The 22,310-nt window shown below is 41.7% G+C and overlaps 1 protein-coding gene and 1 long non-coding RNA gene across 3 annotated transcripts in view; one reads left to right on the forward strand and one right to left on the reverse strand.

The window, feature by feature from the left end:
- NUP58 (nucleoporin 58) overlaps positions 1-18,057 on the reverse strand; it is a 49,260-nt gene extending 31,203 nt beyond the window's left edge. The window contains exons 1-5 of one of the 2 annotated variants that reach the window (XM_086715098.1): positions 17,769-18,057; positions 12,913-13,055; positions 9,107-9,256; positions 8,286-8,423; positions 4,373-4,483 (exon numbers count right to left, since the gene is read on the reverse strand). In XM_086715098.1, coding sequence (XP_086571224.1) covers positions 4,373-4,483; positions 8,286-8,423; positions 9,107-9,256; positions 12,913-13,055; positions 17,769-17,875 — 649 coding nt within the window. In that variant the 5' untranslated portion in view covers positions 17,876-18,057. The remainder of the gene's footprint in view (positions 1-4,372; positions 4,484-8,285; positions 8,424-9,106; positions 9,257-12,912; positions 13,056-17,768) is intronic. The other variant, XM_025924452.2, reaches the window with a different exon arrangement.
- Positions 18,058-19,948: 1,891 nt separating this feature from the next.
- On the forward strand, positions 19,949-22,310 carry LOC147584884 (uncharacterized). Its single transcript, XR_015254097.1, has 2 exons — positions 19,949-20,669; positions 20,796-22,310. It is a non-coding gene; the product is annotated as an uncharacterized LOC147584884 (long non-coding RNA).

The raw sequence follows: 22,310 nt of genomic DNA on the forward strand, positions 1-22,310 counted from the left end.
AGAGAGAGAGGGAGACACAGAATCTGAAGCAGGCTCCAGGCTCCGAGCTGTCAGCACAGGGCCCGACGCGGGGCTTGAACTCACAAACCACGAAATCATGACCTCAGCTGAAGATGGACGCCCAATCGACTGAGCCACCCAGGCGCCCCAAGACCCGCTTATTTAAAAAAATATATAGGAACACACAAAACTGAATCCCACCAAAGAACCTCAGTGGTCCGTCTTCCAGGCTTTTTCTGTACTTACACATTTTTAAAAGCAGTCAGGATTACTAGAAGTAATATTTCAACACATTTTTTCAGCATGTTCTAAGTTTTCCATGTCACTTAACGTGACTTTAAATGACCATAGGATATGATGATGTAGCTGTATCAGAACCTTTATGCCCAACCCTCTTAACATATGAGCATTCACTACATAAACAATGCTGCTACAGTCGATATAGTTATCCATAAATACTTGTTCACTACTTTATTTGTATTCCAAAAAAGAAGAATTTATAGGTCAAAGATTATTTCAGGGAAGGCCTCTGACATATTATCAAACTGATCCTTTAACACAGTTGTTTCAATTTATCCTCCCAACTACTATGAATAAGAGTAGCTTTTCCAAGGTGCCTGGGTGGCTCAGTCAGTTAAGAGTCTGACTCTTGATTTTGGCTCAGGTCATGATCTCATGGATTGTGAAATCGAGCCCCACGTCGGGCTCCGCGCTGACAGAGCACAGCCTGCTTGGGATTCTCTCTCTCTCCCTCTGCCCCTACCCTGCTCGTGCTCTCTCTCTCAAAATAAATAAAAAATAAACATTAAAAAAAAAAAGTACTTTTCTCATCACACTCTCAACAATGAACTTATGTTTTAAAAAAATCACTGCTAGTATTGAAGTGGAAAATGCCACTTCATTATAATCCAAATTCCTATTTCTGACAGTACTAAGTAAAATATTTCAAATGTTAAACAAGTATATTTCTCCTTTTGTGAACAGTCTGTTCAGGTTATTTGGGTATCTCTGAGGTATTTTTCTTATTGCTTCTAAGAGCTATTTCAACATTAAGTATATAATTCTTTGTCTCATGTATTTCATGTGTCTATTTCTAAAATTAGATCCTACTTTTAAGATATATCTCAGTTTCAGATGTTAAAATGTGAAAATATAAGCATCTAGAAATGAAGCATTTTAGTCCCAATTTGTCATTTACCTTCTTCCTTTGTCCATGGGGTTTCTTTTGTTTACCTCTTTAATCCAACTTAGTTTATTTTTCCATATGTTGTATTGCACAGATGCTAAGATTTTTCTCCTTCACAATTTAACATTTCTGAACTTGGTACCCACGTTCTCCAGATGGGTGTCTCCAATTTGATGAGACACGGCAATATAAAGTAGGGATTTAATTTTTTTCTAGATAGTTCAACTTCTTTATTGACTCAAGTACTGTTTTGCTCTCTGACATTCCATTTTTATTATATTTACAAAAGTTTACACACAGACAAACCTGTGTATATAAAACTTAGGCCTGCTTTTAGCTCACTCTGGGCGCGCTGACTAGTGCGTGTAGCTTTGCCTCTCTTAATACCCGCGGGCTGCTTTAAGAGCGTCCTACTAGAGCTCCGCGTCTGCTCTTGCCTTCCTGCACACCATCTCCCACGTGGCTCTCCTAACCGTCTTCTTCAAACACGTATCTCAGGTCACATCACCCACATCACAGCCCTGCGAGGTCTCAGCCGTCCCCAGTGTAACCCAAAGCTCCTTAACGTGGCACACAAGGCCCTTGGTGACCTCTGGAATCTCATCGTCCTGTTCTGTAGCTGGTCTTCCAGCAGTTCCTCAGAAAAGGGCTAAGATCATCCTCATCCCCAGGCCCAGCTCCATACCGCGCCTCCTCACACAACTTTGCTTCCTACCACTCTTGATCTGATTAAATCCAGTAACGCAGGTCCAGGCTAATTGATATAGCCACTAGAAAGACAGAAAGCCTCAGGTTAAAAAAGAACCCCTTGACACGTAGTAGCAAATGACAGGGAACCAGAGGTGGCACATGAAGTCACGTGCGCTTATTCCACGTATTCTTTTGGTTCAACTCTCACCAAGGTTGTGAGCGGAAGACAATGGAGGGAGGGCCCAGGAAAAAGAGGGGAGATTAACTCCTCACATTTCTCTTCCTCCTTTGCCTCACTCAGCCCTTTCACATGGAGCCTAAAAGCAATTACAATAAAGAGAGAAGCAGTTTCATGAATGAAAGTAGCTGGAGGGTACCAAGCTGCTCTAGCTGAGTAAAAAAATTAGCTGCTAAAATATCTAAGGTTTTTTCTAAGTATGGAGTCGCCACACAGAAAACTAAAAACGAGAGATACACCCCTATGTTTAGAAATTAGTCAACTTTCGGGGCACCCGGGGGGCTGTCAGTTGAGTGTCCAACTTTGGCTCAGGTCATGATCTCACGGTTTGTGAGTTCGAGCCCCCCGTCGGGCTCTGTGCTGACAGCTCGGAGCCTGGAGCCTGCTTCGGATTCTGTGTCTCCCTCCCTCTCTCTGCCCCATCCCCACTCATGCTCTGTCTCTGTCTTAAAAATAAATAAAACATTAAAACAAAAAAAAAGAAATTAGTCAATTTTCATTCAAAGAAAAACAATCCTAAATATTCTAAGTTTAAAAGGATTTTGCCAGGGGTGCCTGGGTGGCTCAATTGGTTAAGCATTCAGCTCTTGATTTTGGCTCAGGTCATGATTTCATGGTTTGTGAGATCAAGTGCAAGCCTGCTTGGGATCCTCTCCCTCTGCCCTGCCTCAGCTCGTGCACATGCATGCTCTCTCACTCTCAAAATAAAAATGAACTTTAAAAAAAAAAAAGGATTTTGCCAACTTTTAGGATAGTACTTCACCCTAGCGTAGTATCTCTTCACAATAAAAACCATGTCCAAAACAAAAAATTCTCACATATGGACACAGCACATTTTACACCTTCATCTACTGCCTCATTTTTAATTCTTCATGGGGTTTTAATGCAATGTGCATGCATATGCCCTAGTGAACATGTTTTCATCAGAGGCAGAAGAGACATTGCAAAACAAAACAAACAATCACACACATGGAACCAGCAACACTAAAAAACTTTTGAAAATGAATCTGGATTGACAATTTTTAAAAAGAATACCCAGCATGGCAGGAGCATAGTGAGAAGGGCATTTTCATACCGGCTGGTGGGAAATAAATTGGTAAAACCTTTCTGGAAAGTAATTTCACAATATACACTAAGAGTCTCCAAAATTGTTTCTCTCTCCAAACCAATGATTCAGTTTCTAGGTTATCTGTCCTAAAGAATTAACTGAAAATATGAATGAAAAGTTATACTAAAAGCAAACACCTAGACAGCATTTACTGTTTGCCTGGCTCTGCTGAAGTTTTGTGAATAGTAATCCTCAGACCAACACCATGAAGTAGGTACTGTTATGTTGGGCCCACTTTACAGATAAAGAAACTAAAGCCCAGAGGCATAAACAACTTGAGTAAGGTCACAGAGCTTGTAAACAGTTGAGCAGATCTGAACCCAGGCAATTTCAGCCCGAGTGTACATCTTTAAAGTACAATACTAAGATGCCTTTCCCTATAAAGATGCCCGATACAGTGATACTTCCCAGAAGACCTAAAAACAAATATTAATAATAGAATGATGGCTAATGATACATCCATTCATAAAACTGATATTAAGCTACATTAAAATATTTCTAAAGAATTACTGAGTTGGCAAATACTTCTGATAGAACACATGAGAAAGAACAGGTTATAAATAAAGGGATATAGTTGACCTTTGAACAACACAGGGGTTAAGGGGTGCCAACCTCACAGGCAGTTGAAAATCCACATATAACTTTTGGCTCCCCAAAACTTAACTACTAATAACCTACTTCTGACCCAAAGCTTTACCAATAACATAAACAATGAACACACACTACGTATGTTATGTGTATTATACACTGTATTCTTACAATCAGATAAGCTAGTGAAAAGAAAACACTATTAAGAAAACTATAAGGAAGAGAAAACACACTTCCGGTGCTGTTACGTATTGGAAAAATCCAGAGGTGGACTTGCACAGTTCAAAGTGTGTTGTTCAAGTGTCAACTAAGGTATGTGCTCATGATCCCAACTTAAGAATATATATTAATACACACGTGAAGATAGCTACGTAAGGCATATGCACATACAAATCTCAGTTTTCTACAAAAAGAAAATCTTAAACACACACCACATGCGTCATTTGGGAAATACAATCAAATTTAAAAGTCAAAACTTTACTACTTAATATGTAACTAACATCTTCCAGACACAGGAGTTTAAGTTACTGTAAGAACATAAAATTATAGTAACATTACTTACTCTTTTTATCTGATGAGCTACTAAAATCTATACCACCAAGGCCTTCACTGCCAGCAGTTGAAGTAGCTGCCGTGGTTCCCAAAGTCAAGCCTAAAGCATTCTGCCCAAGTCCTACAAATAAACCAAATATTATTTATAAGCCCAGAGGGATAAACATCCACTGCCTCATTTTTCACTGAAAGTCTTCATAATTTCACCTTAATGACCAAAGCATTCAAATTGTTTTTAAGTTGGATCCTGGATTTTCTCCATACTTGATTTAAGCAAATAACAAGAACAAGTCTAGAGTATGCTTTGGACAAAGACTGATAGTCTTGCTGGGATTCGATGGTATAAGGAGTTTGGATGATGTAATTTTGATTTCTTTACTTTTCAGGCAATCTTTTTAGATGTAGCTGACACACAATGTCACATTAGTGTCAGGTGTACAATGGTGACCTGACAAGTCGACACATCATGCTATGTTCACACGTGTAGCTACCCCCTATGTCACCACACAACCTTATTACAACACCACTGACCAGATTCCCTGGGCTGTACTGCTCATCCCCGAGATTTGCGCAGTCCGCAACTGGAAGCCTGCACCACCTACTCATCTTCGCCCATTTTGCCCATCCTCCTACCCCACCCACTCTGACAACCATCACTTTGTTCTCTGTATTTACGGATCCGTATCAATTTTTCTTTACCAGAAGGATCAGAGAGTGTAGGTTAATTCAATACATGTGAACAATCCATTTTATTTGTTGCTTTTTAAACCCTCTCTACAAAAAGCAGTTTTAGCTTGTACACTTTCAGGTGAACGCGTCACATCTTCCAATAAGGCTTTGGAATCGTATACTTTTAAATTACCTAGTACTGGATGTGTGAATTAACTTGACAGAATCCCTTTACAATGTATATGTATGTATCAAATCATCATGCTCTATACTTTAAATATCTTACAATTTTATTTCTCAATTATACCTCAGTAAAGGTGGGGATGGACAGATAAATAAAACAGTGATGATTTGTAAGGTTTCAGTAATAATATAAAGCAAATAGTTTTATTATTAATGAAATTTAAAGAGCTGACAGTTGGAAGCCTTACATAAGTTCAAACATCACCAAAACTGCATACTCCCAAGTTCTTTTTATAAACCTTAAAAAAGAAAGAAAAGAAAATTCATTTATTTAAATCCCACCTGACTGACAAAAGGAATTGAAGGGGCTAGACTGTTAATCTTAAATTATTAATGTATGCTTGTGAATCAAGTAGCAAAATTTTAGAGACCTTGCATTGGTAAATCACAGAAGTCCATGCATTCCCAAGCTGACAATACGGACAGTATGCTATTTAGAGAAACAGTAGGATGTACCGGATCTGAGCACAGGATGACTGAAAGCTGGATTCAAACACTGGCAATGCGAGAAAAAAACAATGCTAAACATACGTGAATTTTTTAAAGTCAATGGCATCTTTAGGTTAGCATAACCATAAATTAAGCACTGATGTGTGCCTAGAGCCTAAGAAAAATTAGAACGGACCTAAAAACTCATCAGCAGACGCAAAAACAATCCTCAACCTCCCCTATTATTTTTGTGTTTTGCTCTCACAGGAACTTTAGGAAAGATGTTTAAATATTTATCCTGCAAGGAAATGTACGTTATAGTCATCCACTGATTTGTTTATTTGAAGACATTTTGAGTACCTAAAAGGTTAGACAATAGTGACAAAGATAAGTGTTTGAAAGATCAAAGCAAACTTGAACACCACGAATTTCTACAGGTTATCCTGATGAACTCAAACTCTTTTTTCCCTTTTCCACTGACCCAGAGTTTCTTCATTGAATTTAGTATCTGAATAGAGGACACAAAAGAACCATAACTAATAGAAAACATCAGGTCATACTCCATCTCTCCCACATACCAATTATTAGACACATATTAGGTGTTCAGCAAAACTTCTGAAAATCAAATAGCCATTATAAATGAACGTATGTATTGGAAATTCTGTGATTTCAACACGTTATCAACTTCTTTTTTTATTAAAAAAAATTTTTTTCTTTTAGTGTTTATTTACTTTTGAGACAGGGAGAGACAGAGCACAAGCAGGGGAGGGGGAGGGGCAGAGACAGAGTGGGAGACACGGAATCCAAGGCAGGCTCCAGGCTCTGAGCTGTTAGCACAGAGCCCGACGCGGGGTTCGAACCCAAGAACCCGTGAGATCAAGACCTGAGCTGAAGTCGGATGCTTAACCGACTGAGCCACCCAGGCACCCCAACACGTTATCAACTTTTCCTAACTCATAAATTAGGTTAGGAAACAGAAACTCTTTTTTTGAGAGAGAGAGAGAGAGAGAATAAAAGCAGGGAGGGGCAGAGAGAGAGAGAGAGAGAGAGAGAGAGAGAGAGAGAGAGAGAAAGAATCCCAAAGAAGCTCCATGCTCGGCACAGAGCCGGAGACAGGGCTCGATCCCACAGCCGTGAGATCAAGACCTAAGCCAATATCAAGTCAGATGCCTAACCCACCGAGCCACCCAGGCGCCCCAAACAGAAATTCTAGATTCTATATTGCTATGTGAGATAATTATACAATGTCTTCAAATCAGAGGAAAGCTTTTCTCACTTCTACATAGCCCCAATGGCTGTCCTGTATTATATTACCGTGTTACATTATATACAGTATCATGTTTCCTCTATTATACATTCCTAATATTCAAAACATGTTAAAGTAGAATCCTTAACATGAGGCCAATTTTTTTTTTTTTTTCAACGTTTATTTATTTTTGGGACAGAGAGAGACAGAGCATGAACGGGGGAGGGGCAGAGAGAGAGGGAGACACAGAATCAGAAACAGGCTCCAGGCTCTGACCATCAGCCCAGAGCCCGACGCGGGGCTCGAACTCACGGATCGCGAGATCGTGACCTGGCTGAAGTCGGACGCTTAACCGACTGCGCCACCCAGGCGCCCCTAGGCCAATTTCAAAATAAGCATGAAATGAAAACTCAATCTAAGATAGAACACATTAAGTATTCTCTGCCAAGTGAATTAATACTTTAGTATTTTGTCTGACTATAATAAATTTAATACTTGTGTTTTAAAACTTTGCTTTCAAAACATGCTAATACCCTTTCCTGATGTCTTTAATGGAAAGCCATTCTTACAACCAGAGCTTAAAAGGTCAAGTTGTCTTACAATGAATTTAGATACTAAATGATTCAAGTTAAGCAACTGTCTTTTATTAAAAAGACAAGTTTCTCTAGAATAGTTTACTCCTGAGGCGCCTGGGTGGCTCAGTCAGTTAAGCAACCAGCTTCAGCTCAGGTCATGATCTCACAGTTCGTGAGTTTGAGCCCCACGTCAGAGCTGGTGACAGCTCAGAGCCTGGAGCCTGCTTCGGATTCTGTGTCTCCCTCTGTCTCTGCTGCTCCCCCGCTCACACTCTGTCTTGCTTTCCTTAAAAAATAAATAAACATTAAAAAAAAAATTTTAGAATAGTTTACTCCTCCTTAAACAGGCCCCTCTTTGCTTCCTTATCTAGTCAGTCAATACTGAGGGGCCCCTGGGTGGCTCAAACGGTTAAGTGCCCAACTCTTGATATCAGCTTAGGTCATTCTTGCAGTCATGAGATTAAGCTCCACGTCAGGCTCTGCACTGAGCACAGAGTGAGATTCTCTCTCCCTCTCTGCCCCTCCCCTGCTCATGTGCTCTAAATAAATAAATAAAAATATTGAGCAGAAAAATTTATTTCTACATAGTTAAGATGTCTAATTATGTATGAAAAACATTATTTTTTAGTTCAGTGTTCACAATGAACAAAAAATCTATAGGTTAAAGAGATAAAATGACCTGTTCAAAAGGCTGAAATAAAGATAAAGTAAATTTAAAAATAAATAGTTACTATTTCTGGAATGTAAATACCATCAATTACCTGATGTTGCTGTGTTCGAACTCTGGAAAAGCGAACCTCCCAAACCAGCTAAGGCTCCCCCTAGAGAGAGGCTTGTTGATGCAGTAGTAGTCGTGGCTGTTGTTCCACCCAAGTTATTTAGAGTAAATCCTGTAGATGCTGTAAAAAATGAAATTGTAAGCCTTCATAAGGAAACATCATTTCTAAGAACACCAGAGAAAATAAAAACACTTCCCAACAAATGCAAAAAGCAAAAAAACAAAAACACAACAAACAACCCTTCATGTCCATGATAAAATTCACTTAAGAAAACCTACTCATTAAAGATGAAATTATATATATACCTAAGAATAAAGAGAAATCGTACCTTCAGAGCAAAACCTAGTGACAGAAATAAGAGTTCTGGGTAATACTACAATGGTATCAGGTAACTGATTCCAGACAGTAATAAGGAGTTTTTCCACCCAGGACACCAACTTCGCCTTCGAAATGGAATGAATCCTAAGCCAGGCAATATTTATGCAAACTCTTTACCCTTCCCTGTCACCAAAATGCTCCCTGAAAACAAAGTGGATATTACTAATTTTACATTTTGCCTCTCACTCTGTCCCTGCTTTGCTCTGTAAGTAGAGACTGACCTCCAAGATGGTCCCTCCTGCTTTAAGGACCAGTGATGGCCTTCTTCACAAATCAGTAGTTTACTAGGTCAAAACTGCCTCATGGTTGAAATAAACTTTCCAAAACCAAAATTCTCTTTAATAATAAAGGTGGATACCTATGTTCACCAACGGCAAAACTAGTAAATTCAACCGTAAGAGGTGGCTTCTCCCATTGTGCCTCACCTGCAGGAGTTGACGTCAGAGCAGACGAAAGAGTAAGACCGCTAGCTGAGGTAGAAGTAATGGGCAGAGCAAATGGTGTGGCAGACGCAGCAGGTTTAGCGAATCCTAAACTGAAACCCGTCGTAGATGCGGATGTTGTGGCTGGCGTTCCTGCGCAAACAGACAAACAGATCCTATTTTACCATAAGTGTGTATCATACCAGTTTCAATCAGGATCCCTGAAAGATAGAGCCCGTCTACTTTTGCAGATAGAACAAGGATCCATGTACTTGTATGTGCACGAAAAAGTGACATATAAAAGGTGGGACCAAATCAGGGTGCATGCTTAAAAAAGATGGCCCTGGGATTTAAGAACAGCAAAAAAGTCCAGTCACTGTGTTAATGTTGAAATCCATTTTCAGCTCTACCCCTGAATGTACCTAAAAGAGCATTTACCCTTCCTTTATACTCAGCAGAAAAGTCTCCCTCCCCTCCAAGGCTCTTTAAACCAGCATTCTCTACTGCCTAGTGTTCTGGGTTTCTGTCAGCTCCCACTACTCCTTGAAGTCTCCTTCCGTCCATCTCCTTCCTCTGTTCACTTCTTAAATGAGGCTGCCTATGGTACCAGGCCTGCTTCCTTACTTCCCAACCGCAGAATTTCAACCACAGAAACACGGTCTTGATTTACACCCCCTGGAGTCTCCCCTGGCTAGCTCTGCCTGGATGTCCCTCTGCACCTCTGCATCCCCCTAGACAAAAGCACTCCTAAATCCCCTGCCGTGGTCCTCTCAGCTGCTCGTGCCAGAAGCCACGACCCTCCCTGATGCCCCTTCTCTCTCCTACATTCTACTGGCCACAAACCCTGTCAATGCTCCTGCAGAAATATCCCTGGATTACAAGCATCTTCAAAAACCTTAGCTCAGGCCATCTTCCTCTCAAGAACTATTATCACAACCTCTTGATTTGTTTCTGTGCTGTCAGTCCTTCTAACCTCTAATCTATTCTTTGAATCAGTTAGTTACTTTAAAAACAAGCGAGAATACCAACAAAAAATAATACCCTGCTGATTCTCCCGGGCTGAAGGCTCCCATTAGCTCTCTACTATCTCTACGCTACAGCCTAAAGGGCTGGCACACAACCACCTTTCCTGTCTTGTCCCAACTTGCTCCTCAAATCCCCTCTCCGTACCATTCCCACCTCTGAATCCAAAACTCTAAGAACCGAGTATTTTTCCTACTTCCCCGGTCCTTTTATAACCGGGCCTTTGCACTTTCCATTCCTGCATCAGGAATAATGTCTCCTGCCCCCCAAATAAACTTCTACCCTTTTCTTTCTCTTCCTTCCTTGGTGCCTTTCATACATCTGTTATGGCCTTTATCAGATCACACAAGAACATATTACTACACCTGCCTGTCCCCTTCACCTCAGAACACACCGAATGCCCTGCTCACGCACTCTGTAGTTCTTGACGTCATCCGCGCCGCCCTCACCACCAGTACCATCGCCACACCAACAGCTAATACTGAATGTTCAAACCGTCATGCACACCTAAGGCCACACAGTTAGGAAGCAGCAGCTGCTCAAAACTACTAAATGAAGACGTGTATAACAACCTGCATTTTGGCTTCTCCCGAGAGCACGAAGAAGCCAGAAACTAAGCTTCTGGATTGTCCTTACCACAACCAGAAGTTCCTGCCAGAGTACAGTGCTTTGAAATCCTGCATGGGTTCGACAATCTCAGAAAATGAAAGAATCCAACTGCTTGTCCTTGAAGCCAGTCCTGTCCAAACCGCTGGTAGTAAACAGATGTGCTATGCTTTCTCCCGATACCAGGTGAGTAGCATCCAAATGAAAACAGTCCACCAATCTTGAATTTATTTCAACTTTTGGTTTAACTTTAATTAATAAATTTAATTTTAATTGAGGCTCCTCACTGTCCTTTCATTCATTCCTTTCCTTTGACATTATTAATCGCCATTCTAGTTACTCACATTCCATTTGGCATCTCACTGCAGAGAACGAGGGTATTTTTGAGCCAGAAGGAAGTCAAAAACTTTTTAGTCTAATACTTTCACTTTATAGATAACTAAAAGCTGCCAGATATTACATGACTACCTAAGACCTCACGACGACTTGGAGGTATAAGCAGGGTTTAATTCCAAGACTTCTGAGCTATGTAGTGTGGTGCTTTTTTCACTACAAGGACTCAAATAACTGCAAACTGTAATGTGAAATTTCCACAGAAAAACCACTTCTGTATTTAAGGCTTTTTTTCTGAATTAAAAAGTCACTGACTTTTTAAAACACGCCAGTACTAAAAGGTTCTGTGATGAGTGTCTGTGATCTCTGTTAGGTTCCTTACATGCTTCCTTCTATACCCCAGCTCTGTGAGATATTACGAGAAGAGTAGAAAACCACAGATCTGGGAATCTTTCCTCAAAAATTCTTACACAGAGTTAATCCTGTAGTTATAGTTGTTGCTATTCCTGGGGACAAAAAGAGAAATAAAATTTAATTCATCAGTGGAAGATGGCATTTTGGGGGTTTATCACAAGGGGAGACTTGGAATCATCTTCAGGGTGGGATAACACTACTCAGACGACCAGTATCTTCCACCATAACCGCTAACACAAACGTTCTTCCTATAGCACTGGTTTTCATATTGCAAGCTGTATATAATTTTGATTAATTAGGAAATAAAATTTATAAAATGCAAACAACTACTGCTTATAACAAAATTAGGAAGAAGAAAAAAAAGCTACTCTAAGCAAAACACTGGCACGTAGAGCTATTTCAAGAAGCTCCCTGGTTGATGTCACATCTACTCCTGCAGTTCTTACATTTTCTATGTGTGGCTGTGAAATGCTGCAATCAAAGCTGGAAGGTCAATGCAAAAGGTGGTAACAGAGACCAAGAGGCCCTGAGGGTAGAGAATAAAAAGTCAATAAGGAAGTAAACTGTTTAAATGGTAGTACCAGTGAATCATATTTTTAACTTAATAATAAAATACCCATAAGTATTAAAAAAACAAACAACTTTTTATTATTGAAATGTCTACCTTTTCCCATTGAGACAGTTGTTTTAATAATACAAAATCTTAAAACATCTCTTAGGAAGGCAAATTATAATTTTACAGTAAAATAGATGCTAACTGTCCCACATATGCTCAATTAAGTCCAAATTGGTAAACTCATCTTGACTAAAGTAAAACGCGGCATTATATAATTTAATATAAAAATTGTTACTTTATTCATCGTATTTAAGGAGGTATACCATCTTTGTGTCAAGTTACAAAAAATTTTTTTTCTTATGAGAGATCTTATTTAATTCTTTAAATGTGTTTTCCTTCTTTACACAAAAATAGATTATAACTGGGGCGCCTGGGTGGCTCAGTCAGTTAAGCATCCAACTTCGGCTCAGGTCATGATCTCGCAGTTCATGAGTTTGAGACCCACATCGGGCTCTGGGCTGACAGCTCAGGGCCTGAAGACTAGTTCAGATTCTGTGTCTCCCTCTCTCTGCCCCTCCCCCCCCCCCCCCCCCCCGCACTCATGCTCTGTCTGTCTGTCTCTTTCTCTCTCTCAGAAATAAACATTAAAAAAACATTCTTTTAAATAGATTATAACCAACATGGGCCTATCACTGGTCCTTAATTCCACATCCCAATATATTTTTTCATCTTAGTATTTACCATTTTCTCGGCCTGTCACCAATGACAATCCTTGTAAAGAGAAGGGATAGAGAACATAACTAAAGAGAAGGGATAGAGAACAGAACTTGAAGAATAGCCCACACCTACTCCCTGCAAATGTGACAATCCTCCTTACCTGTATTTGTTCCTCCCAGAGTGAACCCAGTGGTAGATTTCGGTCCAAAGAGGCCAGTTCCAAAACCACCTGAGGAAGCGGATGTAGTTGCAGGAGTTGCAGTGCTTCCAAGAGTTCCAAAATTGAGCCCCACCGAAGGGTTGCTTGTTATAAAAAAAAACAAAATAGAGTCTATATTAGAGCCAGGATTTCTTTAAGAAAAATAAAAGTTCAAGGTTAATTATCTTCTTTCATTTAACATATTCAATATGCCTCCAGAGAATACAAAAGGAACATTTTTAACCAACCAAACTCAAATATTTTCCTGTTCTCTTTAAAAAATAAGTCACGTATAAAAGTAGCCTTAAAAAATACAATGGGGGGGGGGGGGGTGCTGGGTGGCTCAGTCAGTTAAGCATCCAACTTTGGCTCAGATCATGACCTCGTGGTCTATGAGTTTGAGCCCGCGTCAGGCTCTGTGCTGTCAGCTCAGAGTCTGGAGCCTGCTTGGAGTTCTGTCTCCCTCTCTCTCTGCCCCGCCCTTGCTCATGCTGTTTCTCTCCCTCTCAAAAAAAAAAAAAAAAAAAAAAAAAGCTAGCATACTTTTAAATGGCCATAGGGAAATGCTATGAATGTGGATCATTTTCTTCTTGAATGACTCATGTACAGTCCACATTTCCAAAAGCATTTGTTCTTCCCCAACTAATAATAACATAAAGAAAAATAACATACCCAGAAATAGAAAAGTTATTCTAAGTGGTCTTCACTACCTCTCTATTGCTATATTACCACATTCATGGAGTTGGGGGGGGGGGGGGCAGAGGACACAGGTATCTTGCCAACCAAACAGCAGTAAGAACTGGGGGCAGGGGTGAGAAGATGAGAAGGACTCAAGGTAACCTGGCAAGAGTAAAATGCAAAGCAAAATTACCCTCGATCCAGAGTTTTCGAAAGCTTAAAAAGAACTGCTGATAATAACAAGTGATATGAACAGAGTTCACAACTTTCAACTGTTCTTATCAAAACTCGGGGGCTCAAATTTGCTATCTATGGGTGGGAGAGCAAATTATGAAAATAAACAAGAAATCCTGACAATTTGCCACTTCAAAAATTGTGTAGGAGAGTTAGGAGAGAATATATCAACATGTAACATAATGGGAGATCCCATTCATCCTGTATACGTACCTTTATTACTTCTCCCTCACCTTCCATACAGACATAATCACCATAAGAGAAGCCAAGGTCAGTTTTAAAAAGTTTAAAAGTCTGGAATGTTTCAATTTAAGAAGGCAGTGGGGTTATGGCTGGGTTCCAGTACCAGCACCCCAGTGTCCTGGTACCTGTGTGACATTACTTAGTGTTTATGATTCTCTATTTCCTCATCTGCAAAATGGGAGTAACAGTGCCCACTTAACAGATTTTTTGAAAGATCAAGAGATTAAATGTTACTACTGTCATCATAAGGAACACTTATAAATTCAATTAAACACATTATGTACAAGGTATTATGCCAGCTAATCACTGTAAGGGGAATAGAGAGGAGCTTACTAAGAAGGTAGAACTTGAAATCAGTAATCAACACTGAGTAGGGAAGAAAAAAAAAAGACTACACCCTCTGTCTTAGTTTATCACTGATTTTAAAATGATTTCTATGAGCACAGGTGTATGTGTGTCCCAGGTGTGAAGTACAGAGGGCTGGCAGAACAGGGTTGCAAAGTTTCACCAACAAAGCACAAATCCTAAACACTTAATCAACTGCATTAAAATGGTATTCTAGGGGGGCACCTGGGTGGCTCAGTCGGTTAAGTGTCCGACTCTTAATTTCGGCTCAGGTCGTGATGTTGTGATTTGTGAGTTTGAGCCACGTGTCAGGCTTCCTGATAGCACGGAGCCTGCTTGGGATTCTCCCTCCCTGCCCCTCCTCACCCCAGTGCATGCACCTGCTCTCTTTCAAAAATAAACATTAAAAAAAAAAAAAAAGATGTTTAAATAAACACAATTGGCAAATTTTGCAAACATCAAATTAAAAAAATGGTTATTATGCTCTGCTGTCTCCCAAATAAATCAGTGATCCCATTTGGTTTTACTGCCATTCCATAAAGACACAAAAGAAGTACAGCCAAGGTATGTCTAAAAAGACAATTAAAATATTTAAAATGTCTTGATAACTGAAGACACAATGAAGTGTTTCATACCTAAATTTGAAAACATTACCAAAGAAATATATCAAAGTGGTATCTTCTTACTCAGAAAAGCAAGAGAAATTTCTCTGTGGCAGAGAAATTTACTTAATGAAAACCAAAAGCCACCCCAGACATGACCAATTTTTGCCTCAACCTGGTATTATCTGCTAGTGACTCTTTAAGACGTGCTACAGAAAAGCCAAGTTGACTCCAGCAGATCAGGAATATTCTTTTAACTTCTCCAGCATGCCCTAATGTGGACTCAGGAGGTAACACTTACTGAGCACCTACCAAGTGCCAGGTGTGATGCTAAATACTTTCCATGCTTTATCCGATTCAACAACTCTGTGAGATAAATAGATGATACACCTTTTCCAGACGTGGGAACTGCTGGACAGTAACGTTGCTGAAACGATTTACCTACAGAGACCAAATTGCTAGATGGCTCTAGGGGTAGTTAGGCCTTCAAACCAGTACTCCACGAGACAGACGTCAGATGGTCTCTCCTTTCATTCATCTAAGCCCTTCTGAAGATTGTGTACATGTTTCCAGCTCATGACTCAGAATTCCTTTACTCAGTCATTCAACAAGGATCTCTGAAAGCCCTTATCATGTGCCAGGAACTGTCACAGGGACTGAGGACAGAGTGGTAAGACTCAGATCCTGACTTCAGGAAGTTTCCAGTCAGTGGAGAGAATGAATCAATCACTCATTCACTCAAAAAATATGCACTGAGCTTCACTGTGTCTACCCAAAAAAACGACATGAAACGGTCTTTGCCCTCATGAAGCTTCCGTTCCGTCGCTGGGATCAGAATATAAACAAGTCAACAAAAAATATAATGAATTGGGATGCCTGGGTGGCTCAGTCAGTTAAGCGTCCAACTTCGGCTCAGGTCATGATCTCACGGTCCGTGAGTTCGAGCCCCACGTCGGGCTCTGTGCTGACAGCTCAGAGCCTGGAGCCTGCTTCTGATTCTGTGTCTCCCTCTCTCTGACCCTCCCCCGTTCATGCTCTCTCTCTGTCTCAAAAATAAATGTTAAAAAAAATTTTTAATAAAAAAATTTAAAAAATATAACGAATTGACTACAACCGTGGTAAGTGCTATGAGGATGGAAACCTCGTCTACACTGGCAGAGCTGCAAAGACCTCTCTGGATAGGTAAGCATTGGAGTCCCAACAGTAGACACTAGCCTGGCACTCAAGGAGGTGGCGGGGGGATTCCAATCAGCAGGAACTGACCCAAGGGGAAGGGGTTGGGCCAAGCCCACCTGAGGAACTAAGAAAATGCCCAAGTTGCTACAGCAGTGTTTTTCAACCTAAGATTAGGACCCATCAGAAGTATAACATCAATTTAGCAGATCACAACCAGCATTTTACAACAACAAAATGGAGGGGCACCTGGGTGGCTCAGTGGGTTAAGCCTCCGACTTCGGCTCAGGTCATGATCTCACGGTCCGTGGGGTTCAAGCCCCCGTTGGGCTCTGTGCTCACAGCCCAGAGAGAGCCTGGAGCCTGCTTGGGATTCTGTGTCTCCCTCTCTCTCTGCCCTTCCCCAGCTCGTGCTCGGTCTCTCTCTGTCTCTCAAAATAAATAGATAGATATTTTAGAAAAATTTTAAATTAGCAGGCCTTGCTGATCATGTGTGCAGAGTGAAAGAAAAGGAGGTATTAAAGGAGAAAGACTCCCAGATTTTATATTTGACTATGTAGTCTGTGCCCAACCCCCCCCCCTTTTTTTTTAACACAAGGAAGATTCTTTTTTTGCCCTTTTAATCTACAACCACATTCCTCAAACTTCACAAGAGGCCGTGTAACGCGTTCTACGCGCTCTTCTGGATTTAAGGAACTCCTCCACCTTTACCTTAAAAAGACTGAATTCTAAAGATTCCATGTCTCATCATGACAACGATCTTTAACGATTTTAATGGTCTCTGGACCTCTGCTAGCTTTACTTCGCCATTTGAGCTGGTGGTTTAGCAGGCTGCACAAAAACGAGAAATACGCTACATTTTTCAGTGTAAGTCATTACAACACAACACTCGCTCATGTACACTCATCTGCACATCATGTTCAAAATCATCACCAATAAATGCTGTAACAAGTGTTTAAAACAAGAAACAACAAAGGAGAGGGTCCCATGAGGTACAAAGACCTGAGCTCCTTTAAAATCCCACAACATCATTAAGCCCTGGAAAGTCCCACACCGTGTCTCCTGCAATGAAACCTGAATTCTCGGGGAGAAACTCTGACTTGTGCTCCTTAAAATCTTCTATTACACTGTCTTTTTCTAAAACCCCAGAGTAAGCCCCAGTGCCGTTCATTCGTTCACCATTCGTTCCGTGCCTCGGGCTGCCGCACCGCTGGGGCTCGGCGTGACATGCCAGGCCCTTCCACGCAGCCAGACCCCCTCCGTGGGAACAATGTGTGAGTATGAACCATCGTAAATTCTGGGGGACCTCACAACCCCAAGACCATCCGCCCTCCTGCCGACCAGGCCGCCGGAGTGGGGGGGGGGGGGGCGGCAGGGCGCTGAAATAAGGCAGGGCTTCGAAGCTGGCCCTGGGCAAGTATTTTTCTACCAGGCCCACTGGGAAGGAAACCTGGGGGGCGGGGGGAAGAGGGAGGGACGGGCCCATCCACCGGAGGCTCGAGGGGAGGACCCGGGCCGGGGAAAGCGAGGAGGTGCGGTTACCTAGACGCCCCAGTCCCGAAGGAGAAACCGCCGCCTGCGCCGGTCCCGCCGGCGGCTACGGTGGTGGAGCCCAGCGTGCTGGTCCCGAAGGAAAACCCCGTGGACATGGCTGCCGGGGCTCGGAGGCGTCAGCAAGCTGCAAGGGGCCGGGGACGCTCCTCTCTCCTCAGAGTCAAGGGGGGCCGCGCAGCATCGCTCTCACCCAGCCGCGACCTGGCGGGAACTTCAAGTCCCAGCGGCTGAGAAGGCCGAGGTGGGTGGGGCCACCACGCGAGAGCACGTTCCGGCGCCCGCCGCGCGCACGTAGCCCACCGGGAGCGAGGCCGCCGCGCAAGGCGCCCTGGGACGGGGTGGGTGGGTCGGCACGCCGCGCAAGGCACCCTGGGAGGGGGTGGGGTGGGCGTGGCGCCGGCTCTCTTACGGAGGTGGCGTCCGGCGTTAAAGGCAAGGCGGACCGTTTCGTTTTAGTTCTGTGTTGGGATACGTGTTGACGTAATCTGTACTTTATGGTTGTTGAATCTCAATTATTGCTTATGTCCTTCCCTACTGGTAAAAGGGATGCGCGGAGTCCCAGAGTGAGGAAGACCCTATGGAGCATTCCAGGCGCCTTTATAGTAAAGGAGGCGACCTCAGTTTTTGGTTGGCTACCGCCCCTTCCCGGGGAAGTACCGGGAGCGTGTCTGCTCCCTGACGTTTCGGTAATCGATCGATGATAATTCATCCGCTCCGCGGCGTTTCAGAGAGAGTCCGCTGCGGGGGGGGCGGGGGGGGGGGGCGCAGTGGCTGACCCTGTTGGTGCTGCGCAAACTCCCTGGCGATCAAAGGCTGTGGTCAAGTCCAAGTGTTGCGGCGTGTCCTGCTGGGTAGGAGTTTGTGCAGAGAGCTAGTGCATAGGAGCAGATGGTATGGATCCTTTCGATCCTGTGTGTGGTGCCTAACGGGCTTTCTACTCAGTTTCTGCTGCTGCTACCAACAAGACAACTGTTCCCAGAATTCCTTGTGCCCGTTCAAACGCATAGTACCTTCAAGTAGTGGTATGGGGGATCCCCAAGAAAATGCTTACCTCTTCGTTCTGCATGAGGCTCGTCAAATGTCAAACTCTCCTACAAAGATTGTTTCTAAGTAACATTTTATTGAAAGGATGGTCAAAGATCACCAGATACTAGAGAACAGGTCTGACGCGAAAGTCAGAAACCAAAACAAAACTAGAAGGAATACAGATAATTTGGGAAGCAAAAATAAACAAGTAACTTTATTTTTATCTTATACCTAGAGAAACGAGATCCACAAAATCAGAACAGAGTGCTACAAAAAATTTTTAGAAAAAGGAAAAAGGGAAATGTAGGTGACCAAATGAACTCTTAGCCTGGGAGGAACCGCATTCCAGTAGCGCGTCGGCACAGCTAGTGCCCAGATCTTGGATTCTAGTATCATTCTCCAATTAAAGGGACTGGACCTCCTTGAGAAATTATTAATTCTAAGAGTTGGGGTGGAAAAGATGCAAGATGAGCCTGGAGCATATTGTAGTGCCAGAAAGTAAGGAAGTGCTCAAAAAACCAGAAACCAAAAAAGCCCTGCCTATATTGATGAGGTATGTCAAAGGACATAGGAGCCAAGTGAAAAATTTACTGATGGCCAAAGCTGGAACAAGAAACTAAGGAACTATCAGATTATAACCAAAAGTTTAAAATGAACATCGGTAAATCCACACTGATGTAAGCGAATGAATAAATAATAAATGGGGAAGAATAGAAAAATATCTTGTGCAGAAGCATTCCAAATCATTTATATAGAAACACTGCCCCACAAGAGGGGGAGAACAACTCCTACTCCATAAGGGTGGTATTATAAAGTCGTAAGAATTTCCCAGAAAATATATTAGGAAGACAAAGGGGGCGACTGGGTGGCTCAGTCAGTTAAGCGTCTGACTGTTGGTTTCCGCTCAGGTTGTCATCTCACAGTTCTTGAGATCGAGCCCTGCATCAGGCTCTGCACTGACAGAGCGGACAGGCTCTTTTTCTCCCTCTCTGCCCCCCTTGCTCACTCGCGCTCTCTCTTTCTCTCTCAAAATAAAAATAAACATTAAAAAAAAAAAGACAAAGGCCTAGAGAATAGGAATAAAAGAATAATAAATTAGAGTCAGACCAGGACTTTTCACATCTGATAGAAAAAAGAAAGGAGAGAGGCGCTTGGGTGGCTCAGTCAGTTGAGTGTCTGACTTCAGCTCAGGTCGAGCCCCGCATCAGGCTCTGTGCTGACTACTCAGAGCCTGGAGCCTGCTTCTGATTCTGTGTCTCCCTCTCTCTCTACCCCTTCCCTGGCTCATACTCTGTCTCTCTCTCCCTCTCAAAAATAAGTAAACATTTAAAAAAATGTTTTTTGAAGAAGAAAGGAGAAAGGGAGGGAAATGGGAAGAACAATAACAGAAGTAAGGGAGAAAAAAAGAAAAAAATAATAAAAAGAAACAGTAATTATCTCAGAAATAATATAAAAAAATTTCCCATAATTAAAGAAAACGTGTTTTTAGATTGAAAGAGTTCAGCATGGGGGCACCTGGGTCCAACTTCAGCTCAGGTCATGGTACCATGGCTGGTGAGTTCAAGCCCCACCTCAGGCTGTGCTGACAGCTCACAGCCTAGAGCCTGCTTCAGATTCTGTGTCTCCCTCTCTTTCTGCCCTCTTCTGCTCATGCTCTATCTCTCTCAAGAATAAAAAACATTAAAAAAAAATATTCAAAGAGTTCATCATGTTCTCAAAACACTGGATGGAAATAGAGGAGAAAACCAAGTTTCTTGTTTTAAAATTTCAGATCATGGGGGTGAAGAGATCCAAAAAGCTTCCTGAGAAAATAAAGTGGGGACCTCCAAAGGGAAACCAGGAAGTCATCAGGTTTCTGAACAGGTGCCATGGAAGTTAGGATGTGTTTCTGGGAGCTCTCAAAATCCTAAGAGAAAAAATTTTTCCCAGCACAGGATTCTAGACCCAGCCAAACTATCCATCAAAGATTTGTCTTTTGCCTTATTTCAGGAAGTCATTAAAGAATATACTCCACCAGGGGCGCCTGGGTGGCTCAGTCGGTTAAGCGCCCGACCTCAACTCAGGTCATGATTTCACGGTCTGTGAGTTCGAGCCCCACATCAGGCTCTGTGCCAACAGCTCAGAGCCTGGAGCCTGTTTCAGATTCTGTGTCTCCCTCTCTCTCTGACCCTCCCCTGTTCATGCTGTGTCGCTCTCTGTCTCCAAAATAAATAAACGTTAAAAAAAAATTAAAAAAAAAAAAGAATATACTGCACCAAAACAGAACAGAACAAAGTAAGCAAATCAAGAAGAATACAACATAAGATCTAGGAATTCAACACAAAAGACTAATCAAGACATTTCCCTGGCTTCACCATATACGGGTGAAGGGGAGTCCCAAGATAATTCAGTAGGCCTAGAGAACAACTGGAACAACCTGGAATAAGAAGGGAAGAGATTCTTAGATATCTAGGGACCTCTGGACAGATGTCTCGAGGAAAAACAATGGAACTGAGAGATCATCTGTCGGACTTAACCATGAAGGAATACTGGATCTAGTGTGAGAATACTTAACATGAGAGAGAAAGAAAACTAGGCAAATTACTCAAAGAGGCAATTGAAAAAAAAAATTCAATTATATAAGAAAGGAAATGTAAGTGGAGCACTTAATTTGGAATCACAGTGAAGAGTCTATAAGAATAATAATGAAAACATGAGTGTGAATTCAACGTTTTTAAGGTGTTAAAACTCTAATAGCACAAGAGGAAGGGGAAATGCAAATCTGGGAGCAGGGGATTTTCTACAAGAGCTAAATTCTGACCTTAAGTGAAGGAAGAAACTGAAAAAAATTACCTAAAACTGAAAAAAAAAGTCAAGAAAGAGTCCTAAAACTATGTTACTCAGACATACGAAAGTAAAAACAAGAAAAAGACAAAAATCAGAATGAGTGCTTTGGGGAAGTAGGAATAGTGATGAAGCAAGGGATAACCAAATTTTGTTATAAGCTTTATGCTACTCTTGAATATTTGTTTGTTTATTTTTTTGTTTGTTTATTTTAAAGTAGGATCCATGCCCAGTGTTAGAGCCCAATGTGAGGCTTGAACTCACAACCCTGAGATCTAGACCTGAGCTGAGATAAAAAATCAGATGCTTGGCCAACTGAGCCACCCAGATGCCCCTACCCTTGGACTTTAAAAAACAACAACAGTATATATTACTTTGAAAAGAAGTTAAAATGTCCTACTTCATAGACTTTTCCCAGTTACGAAAATATCATACTTGCAGAAGAATGCAGAAAGTATACAAGTTCTGTTTATAAACTAAACATCCACATCATGAAACACCCATATTGTGACCACCACCCACATCAAGAAACTGGATGCTGCAAGCAACTTAGAAGTTCTTTTTATGCCCTTCTTCAATCACACTCCAATTTTCCTTATAGTTTTAGCACCTCTGTGTTCACCCCTAAACATAGTTGAGTTTTGCCTTTTTTTGAACTATAACATAAATGGAATCATAGCA

The sequence above is a fragment of the Puma concolor genome, chromosome A1, assembly GCF_028749965.1.
Source record: "Puma concolor isolate L17-30 chromosome A1, mPumCon1.1.hap2, whole genome shotgun sequence".
Taxonomy (NCBI): Eukaryota; Metazoa; Chordata; class Mammalia; order Carnivora; family Felidae; genus Puma; species Puma concolor.